Source organism: Cynara cardunculus, assembly GCF_001531365.2.
Source record: "Cynara cardunculus var. scolymus isolate 2C chromosome LG 6, CcrdV1, whole genome shotgun sequence".
In the NCBI taxonomy this organism is placed as follows: Eukaryota; Viridiplantae; Streptophyta; class Magnoliopsida; order Asterales; family Asteraceae; genus Cynara; species Cynara cardunculus.
This window is the reverse complement of record NC_037533.1, coordinates 18702226-18711896: the sequence shown is the minus strand read 5'-3', so window position 1 is coordinate 18711896 and position 9671 is coordinate 18702226. Positions and strand designations below refer to the sequence as shown.

General features: G+C 32.0%; 1 protein-coding gene across 1 annotated transcript; it reads right to left on the bottom strand.

Annotated features, from left to right (window-relative positions):
• Positions 1–1922: 1922 nt before the first annotated feature.
• LOC112514852 lies at positions 1923–5571 on the bottom strand. Its single transcript, XM_025121477.1, has 2 exons — positions 5467–5571; positions 1923–4378 (listed from the first exon to the last, which is right to left on the bottom strand). Exon 2 carries the CDS (start codon positions 4295–4297, stop codon positions 2147–2149), a length of 2151 nt encoding a protein of 716 aa, XP_024977245.1. The 5' UTR covers positions 4298–4378; positions 5467–5571; the 3' UTR covers positions 1923–2146.
• Between the last annotated feature and the right edge of the window lie 4100 nt (positions 5572–9671).

The following is a 9671-nucleotide window of genomic DNA, read 5'->3' as shown; positions in this document are numbered from 1 at the left end:
AAAACACGCTCCTTCCATCTATGAAAAAAACCTCCCAAACAAAAACCTTCCCAACTCATACAGACAGATTAATCCATACAAGACTCGATGGAAAATCAACCAAACATCCCCCAAGTTCCAACCCATATGGTATTTCTAAGTATTCGGCAAGAATGTTTGTTAACCGGAGAGATGAATTTCTCTCTACATTTCATTTCCATATGATTCAAGATCTGCCCAGTCTTTCAAGTTATTTCCTAAGCAGAAAGGATTTAACCAATTACAAAGTTACCTAATCAAGCCTGACTAATAAGGAATAACCCATAATTGTATCCAAATATTATTCTTAATTTAATCCCTTTTTTATTTTCCATCCTAATTTGGTTTAAATTTAATGTTTTTAACATATGGTAAAAAGTAATGTAAGTAATTGAGTTGCTCAAGAAGGCTCCATGTTGCCTCTCGACCCCTTTGGGTAGAGGCAATGTCTCCATACATCCTACCCCCAAACCGTACCTTTGTGGGAGATATACCGGACTCATTTGGTTTGGTATGTCATTAATTTATTTGCAAAACTGGGTGTGGCCCACATCATAATAAGTATTCATAAAATCAAACACACCGATTAATTAGATCTAAGACAACATATGGTGCATACTAAAAGAAACGAAAAACCAGCAGATACATTTTGCACACTGGACTGCTCCAATCACGGACATAAGATCCATAGATGTCTACAAAACGAAGATGTTAGACCCTCTAAACCAAGCATACCAATAAATGTTGTACAGATCAAGAAACCGAGTTATAGGAAATCATCCCACATCTGCAGGCCAAGATTCTCCTAAGAATTTGTTTACAAGTGCCGAAAATAAAAACGCATTTTTTAACACATTTACCTCTCTACCCCTTGGGTAGAGGAAAGATCTGTGTACACCATACCCCTTGAATGTTTCCTATAAGTTTTCATACCACATGCTACAGATGATAATATTTCCTAATTGTATCAGAAGTTCAGAAGCAAGTTGGTCATATTATCACATTTTCCTTTCTCTAATCAAATGAAAAAGAAATTCTTAAATTAAGTCCAAGAATCTTCACCACAGACAGACATAATGCAAGAACATAGAAGAAGAGTAAGTAATATGATAACAGAACTCACCAACATACAACCCAAGATAAAACTGGGAAAGATGCTCGTATTTCAGTAATATCGGTATGCATATCTCTTCTCTATGTTTTTGTAGTTTTTATTGTAGGGAAATTGTTTCTACAATAGGCACACTCGTGTAAACTTATTAATACCAGATTTAAATTGCAGTATCAAGAAAAAGAATCAACTTTTCATATGGAAATCTTTAAGTTGCACCATTATAGGATTTCGGAAGAAGATCCTTTCCATTAGGATCATATTGAATTGGACAATATAGGGTTTCTTCATGTTAATTTTGTGTTTTTCCTTTGTAAACAACATTCGTAGTGCATTTTTTTGGTAAATTATACTGATAAAAGTAACTATATCTTTCCCCTAAAGTAATTCCAGCTCACGACTCCAAAGAAAATCTAACAGAAAGGAAATCTCATTTTAGTCACAATTTACACGTAATTGTTATCTCAATGCCATCAACAGTTATGACAAGCATGCCTAGCTAAATCAAGCCAAATAAGGAACAAAAACCAAGGTTATAAGCATATTAAAAGTAACAAACTACAGATTTAAAAAAAACAAGAACTTTAGAATTAAATGATGTCAACATCACTTAACATGCATTTTCTAGGCAAAAAGCAAGAGCAGAAAGTATTGGAAAAGAAAAGCATGCTAGGTTTATCAAGGCGAAAGAAATATGGTATCCATAAATATGTCAAAGCAACACAAGTTCACTAGAAACACAATTTGATCCTAGCGAAAAGAACAATCATTTGGGTTCAAAGAACTTGCTCCTTCATAAATCTTGCTATCATGTATATGACAGTCTCCAGTAAGCCAAAGAAAAACAAGAAAATAAGTTTTTTACAGCAAGCAAAAAAGTTAAGATAACCTTGACAAAGCTCGACCTGCTACAAATTAGCTCCTTAAAATGTCTACAACTTGTAGACAGGGTTGAGTCCAAAATTGAAAGCTTCTGATGACTACTTCAGGTCAACTAAGCTCCATACTATCCCAGATCTATCTGCTATTATTTTCTAAATCCGTTGCCTCTTGATTCCCTTTGTTGGTTTCATCAATTTCTTTCCCTTTAAGTTCCACATTTTTTCGCATCTTTCTAGCATATGTTATAATCCCCTTAGCCTCGTTTCCCCTGGAATCTTGTCCATCATCCACTGCCTTTACTTTTGTTTCAATTGTGGGCTGAAGCAGCTCCAAGGGTAGTGCTGCAGGGTCAAGCTCCCAGCAACCCTTGGGAATATTAAGAGATTCTTCACCTGTGAGCAAATAAAAAGGAACCTGATGAGACAATCTAAAAATTTCTTCTCTAGGAATCGTCCGTGATTCCATCTCATCAGGATGTTGATGAAACACAGATTTGAAACCAGTAACTTTAACCAAAGGAGCTACCATCACCCCCTTCTCCTCATTATAATCTTCAACAACTACCACCATGTCATATTTATGTACCACTACATCTGGAGTAAACTGATTCCAATCAGGAGACCAGTTCCTATAAAGGGCCCATACTTGACCTTTTCGTGGGTAAATTTGAATAACCCCTTTTTTGCCTTTGGTCCATTGAACCTTGTGTGAGAAAGAATTAAGTGAGGTATTGATTTCATGCTTGCCTATTCTGAAATCTCCACTAGTTTTAGGAAAGCCAGATGCGACCCAATTAATCGGTCCTAGCTCAGCATTACTCTTGGAATTCAGCCAACTTATACGCATCTTGAAGGGTTTTTTCGATATGACACTATGAATCATTGCATAGTATCGAGGCATTCCATCATCTTCATCATAAGCAGCCCAAACCTCGTTTTCACCAAATGACCTTTCAGTTCTATCCATGTCAAAATCATGAAAATCTGGATCTGGAACAATCATCAGTACCGCTTCAATCTTCGCAACAGAGCCCATGTCAACTTCCTTCGTATCAGAGTCCATGTTAACTGTATCCACAGCATCTTTTGACGGTGCTTTTATGCCTTTAACTTTGCTCATACCATTTACAGTGATCTCATCAGCATTCTTTTTACCACGATGAGTCATCTCATTTTCTCTCTTCCTACCTTCTTTCCTTGAAGCTTTTTCTGCAATCCATTCATCCATTTTCTTGTGAATTTCTTTCCTAGCTTTTTTCATCAACATGGTACGAACTTCTGCCTGGGACAATTCCCTCGTACTATTATTAAGCTTCCGCTGTACAGAAACATTAACCTTTTCCCCTCCTGAATTGGCTTTTACATATGCATTGCTGGCATGTACCATTGAAGACTGTTCGGCTACACGTCTCCTTTTTGCAATTCCATCACCTTTAACAGAACCTAACCCTGAATTTGAGGTCTGATATCTTGTTGCACCTGCTTTCACTTCATGTCGTCTTTTAAATTGTCCACTGCCGTTCACAGCTGAAGTGTTTACAGATGGGCCCTGCTGAACATTCACATGGTTGACCCTAGATGAGTTTAAGGATGGACCCTGTGGAACATTCACTTGATGATTTGCATTGTGATTCTGCTTTTGAGGATACCGCGTTGTTGCATGATGGTTTATGGGTGGGGCGGACAACTCTACAGCCCAAAAGGGCCCACGACAATTGGGGCAAAGAATTTTCTGGTTGAGGTAAATTTTCAAGTATTCAAAATGCATTAAGCATCTTGTACACTTAGTCCAAAATGTGGTATTTGGTGGCCGAGGAATTGGTTGAGTGGGCTGAGTAGTAGGGGCTGAAGTCTTCTGAGTTTCAGTGACGGGTTTCTGGTACACAGGTCTTGGGTTTCGTTTTTGGTCATATATTTTTCGTTTAACCTTATCAGACAGTAATGTCCATGCCTCCGACACAAGCTTAAAGGCGCCTTCAGCTCCAGCCGACTTGTTTTTGTCAGGATGAAGGGTGAGAGCCAGCTTCCTGTAATTCTTCCTAATAGTCTCATCATCGGCTGTGGGTTCCACACCAAGAACACCGTACCAATCTGTTTGCCCATTAATCTTCTTCTCTGAAGAAATGTACACATCAAGCGTTGTCAAAAGCTGCGGAAGACCTTCAAGCCCAGAGAACAGCTTCTCAGCTTTTTGTGCAAGCTTTTTCGCTCCCACAAAATCTTGTTCTACTAGCTTCACCTCAGATATCTCTTTAGCCCGGAGAGCTTCGTCCTTATTACATTCCATATCAACAATGTTTCATATCCAACTTCACCAATAAATAATCTTGCATGCAAAGTAAAGGGCCTACCTCTGATTGAGCAAGCCCTAATACAAGAAAAAAAAGAGAGAGAAAGAGTAAATTAAATGTAACGTACCGGCTGAAAGCAAGAATGATGACAAGTATATAGCGCAAAAAGCAAGGATACGATTGGTAACAACAAGTGTAATAATGAACCGAATTATATATAGAAACCAACATCCTATTATAGGCTCCATTTTGAATCCCTAAGGAGAAAAAAGCACGATTGACCATTGGAACTAACAATTGGATTTCGGAAAGCAAAAAACGGATGAAACCAATCGAATAACGAAAACAATGTTATCTAAATGTCATAGAATCTAACACAAGTAAAAACAAATCAACATGATCCGTTATAACGGTTTCCAAATGTTCATGAAACATCTGGACAGTCAACTAACGACCTAACCTAAGCAACTCAATTAGATTAATCCTCACAAAACAAGTATGCAACTCATTTGATGGCATATTGAAACCAATGACAAGCACAATATATGTAAAAATAAGGTCATGAACTAGATTCAAAACATTAATGTACCATCAAAAACCTACTAAATTGATCATACTGAAAAAACATCGTGCAACTAGATGATTGCATAACTTCCCCTAAATCCCAAACAAATTGTGATAGAGAACCATAAATTGAACTACTCAAACAAATTATCCTGACTAAGATTCAAAACATTAATGTGCCATACAAAAACCACTAAATTAATCATACAAGCTTCCAAATTGTAACATTAGCGTCATTGATTGGCATTCATCAGTAAAACAATCTCAATGCATTCAACATTGAAAATTTTCATTCTCTAGAATCATGAAAATAATTGCCCACAAAAATCTCATTACTCCTATGAACTTGAATCAGCAAAAATCGAACAAACCCTACCATCAGATCCAATAAACACAATGAAACATACTGAAAATGCAATCAAAATCACTAGATTTTATTCTAAAACCCTAGAATGGCCCAACAATAAAGGAAAATTGTTCAAAGGACAATAAACCATTAGCATTCCAAATCAAGCAAAAATCAAACGCACTATGTGAATTTAGAAACATATCTTCATCAAATTCATAGAAACAAGTGATGATCAAAGATGAAAAAGAATACCCAAAAACACTCGAGCAATCTAACCGTAGAAGGGGCACTGGTAATGTCCTCCAGAATCCGCTTCTATTTTGCGTTTGTTGAGTGCTGGTGATCAATGATTCTGATAAACGATTAATTGAATTCCCTAATTCTTCAGAAATCCCTAAACAAATTCATATTAACAAGCAATAAATATGTATCCTTTTATGTTTTTTATTGTAGAACAACTATTGTTGAAAGAAAAATCAGCATATATATATATATATATATATATATATATATAGTATATTTCTTTTACAACCTTGTGCATTTATACAACTTTTGCAACCCAATTAATTTTCATGAAAAGAGAGGGGGCAAGTTCAAATGAAAACCGTGTATTTTTTAAAAACCATGTAAACCAATTTTGACCAATAGGAAAATTCTATTTTTTCTAATTAAATTTAATTAATAAGGGTATTTCGGTCATTTACAATATTTTTCTATTAAATATGAAAGTTAATAATAAATCTTAATTAAGAAAACGTAATAAAAGAAATTGTATAAATGGTAACATTTAAATATTTAATTATATTATAATATTAAAATTTTGAATTTAATATATTGTTATGAGATTGAATCTGCAAAAGGGTCTTGAAGATTGATTTGCATTATGAAATGAAATCGTAAATTATGGTTCAAATTAAAAAAATAATGTTAATGAAACAGGTTTCATGAAGGTGAAACTGGTTCATATTGTAATTGATTCATGAGTAATATGAAATCGTTTCATGGTGAACCACGTTTCAGTGATGGTGTAGTTGATCCGTTTAGTAGAAAAAATGAAACATGAAACGGGTACATAATTTATTTGGTTCGTCATAAAATAATTGCATGATGAAACGGGTACATGATGAATCTGCTTCGGAATCTAGAAGATTGTAATCTGCTCCAGAATCTTGAAGATTGTAAGGATTAAATGAAAGAATGCATCAAATCATGAGTGAAATAAAAAAATTAATTTACATGAAACATGTTTCATGAAGGTGAAACTGGATCATRTTGTAATTGATTCATGAGTAATATGAAATCATTTCATGGTGAACCATGTTTCAATGATGGTGTAGTTGATCCATTTAGTATAAAAAATGGAACATGAAACATGTGCATAATTTATTTGGTTCGTCATGAAATAATTGCATGATAAATCTGCTTCGGGATCTTGAAGATTGTAATCTGCTCCAGAATCTTAAAGATTGTAAGGAGTAAAAAAAAGAATGCATCAAATCATGAGCGAAATAAAAAAATTAATTTACATGAAACAGGTTTTATGAAGGTGAAACTGGTTCATGGCGTAATTGAACAATGAGTGGTGAACTGCTTTCATGGTGAAACCCGTTTCAGTTATGGTATAGGTGATTCATTCAGTAGATGAAATGAAAAATAAATTGGGTGCATAATGTAGGCGGTTCATCATGAAATAATTGCAAGATGAAAAATAAATTAGTTTCATTAATAATAATAAATGTTAACGTAAAAATAATAAATTATGTTACAAAAAATAGATTAGTTTCATTAATTATATGATATACATGATATGGTTTCCTTGAATAAATGAATATTTGGTTTTACCCTTTTGCCCTTATCCGTATTATAAAATGTATTTCCAATTTTTTTTATTTTTAATTTTCTTAAATAACCTTGATTAATCTTAACCATTGATCAAGAAAATGGATGGGTGAGATTGGTTTACACGGTTTACACAAATGGATACGATTTTTATTTGATCGCTCCTATATATATATATATATATATATGAGCGATCAAATGAAAACCACTTCAATTTGTAAAAACTACTATCATCCGTCGTAATCTTATGAAAATTTTTCATGAAATTATTTAATCTTGTGAAATTGTTTCATATAATACTTTTTTTTGATGAAATTGTTTTATATATGGTTATGAAATTGTTTCATATACTACTTAATGAAATTGGTTCATGTATTTCTCTAAAATTAAAATAATGAAGATGATAATATCCATGATTAACATCCTCCACAACAAAAATGATTAATCAACCTCTTATAATTACAAAAAAAATGAACAAAATGAAAAATTATGATTGATGGAATGAGGTTTTTACGGTTTTCACAAATTGAGTGGTTTTCATTTGATCGCTCCCTATATATATATATATATATATATATATATAAAATTGAGTAGTATTGGTTTTACAAATGGACATTGTTGTATTTGAAATATACCCTATATATATATATTTAAGAATATTTTTTAGATAAGGTAAAATGGTTATTTAGAAATTTTAATTATAACAATTCATAAAAGGATTTAATTAATTTTTTTAAAGGAAATGTTTGATTAATTTTAATTGCTTAATATATATTGTTTTTTAAAGATGTTTGTGGATACAAATGTATCATAATGATAATATTCACAATGTTTTATAAAGTGTATTACAATATGCATTTTTGTTACTTTCGTTGCTTTAGAAGAGTATCACAATGTGTATTTTTGTTATTTTAGTTGTTTTACAAAGGTATCACGGTTCACATGTTATATGTATATAAGGGTATCACGATAAATATCGTTTGTATATATTTTTTTTAAAAACGATATCTTTTTGGGTATCACAGTGTGTATATTATGTTCACATAAAGTTCGTCGGAATAAGATTTCCTCGAGAGAGGAGATTTTTAAAATCTTTAAAATGCTCTTAACATATGTTTTAAGTTAAAAATACCATAATTATTAATATCTTAATTTTAAAATGATTTGTGGTTGAAATCGGATTTCATGGTTATAAAAAATTATTGAGTTCTCCCTTGAATAACTCTCTCACTATATATATATATATATATATATATATATATATATATATGCGATACGTGAAACATTGTGAACATTATCACTATGATACACTTTCATTCACAAACGTCTTTAAAATACGATATATATTAGTAATTGGTATACTAGATAACTAATTTTAATTAAATATTTCCTTCTAAAAAATTTAATTAAATATTTAATTAATTGTCAAAAATATAATTATTATATTACCTTTTTAACTTGTTTAAAAAATATTCTTAAATATCTTAAACTACTGGTTCACATTGGTCTCACGATTACTACAAACTAATCAGTTTTCTCCTGAATGGCCCCTTACACACACACATAGGATTGGGTTCACGTGCAACAAGACTGTTTTCGTAAGATACGATTTTTACACTTGAAAAGGTAAAAAAACTGAATTTTCATAACAAAAACACTGTGAATGTTATCTTCACAATGTTTTACTGTGAAGTTTCAGTGTAAAAATCGTGTTTCACGTGTCTCACGAAAACAATTTTGTCTCATATGATCCCAAATCTCTCAAATATAAACCATGTAAATATTGCACATCTAACAAACCAATATCGACCATTTGGCCTCCTAGAAGGTCAAAGATTCAAACCTCAACAAATGTAAGGAGAGTGTGTGAGTTTATTTGTTGCATTTGTCGTATATAAATATTATATACTTAAAAAAAGTTGAGAGAAAATATCGGAATCAATTTAATTTGCATCATCAAAATCGATTTGGTAATCTACATGGACAATTAGATTAGTTTGTAAGGTATGTAACATTTACATAGTTTGCATTTGAATTTGTCTCTATCTATCTATCCATCTTGTGGCTACGAAGGTTCAAATGCGGTGACTCCGGGCTATCTACATAGCAGGTGGTCGTCCTGAGATTAGTCGGCTCGCATAGCGGGTTGGATATACAGGTTAATAAAAAAAATGTTTTCTCTTTCATCCACCTATACAATCTTCAACTTCAACACAATCTCACTTCTTTTTTCACTTAACCGTGATCCAATACAATCTAAAATATAATTTTATAAAAATTATATATTTTATTTTTTATTATATATAATAATTATTTTTTAGTTTTAAATATAAAAAATAAATTAAACGGATTATTGTATATTTTAAAACGTAATTATAACTATAAAAAACTTTTCATATATATCAATAGTGTGCTCTACCGGTAGAGAATTGAAAACTATGAATTTTAGTATTTTTTTTTTTGTTAAAATTATTTTTTAATTAGATAAATTTCATTTAAAAAAATATTAAATCAATATGGTAAACTATTTTTATTTTTACTATTTACTTTTTTTTTTCTCATTTAAATATGGTTGCTCGGATTCTTAATGATTTTTTTAAGTGACACTTCATCATAAA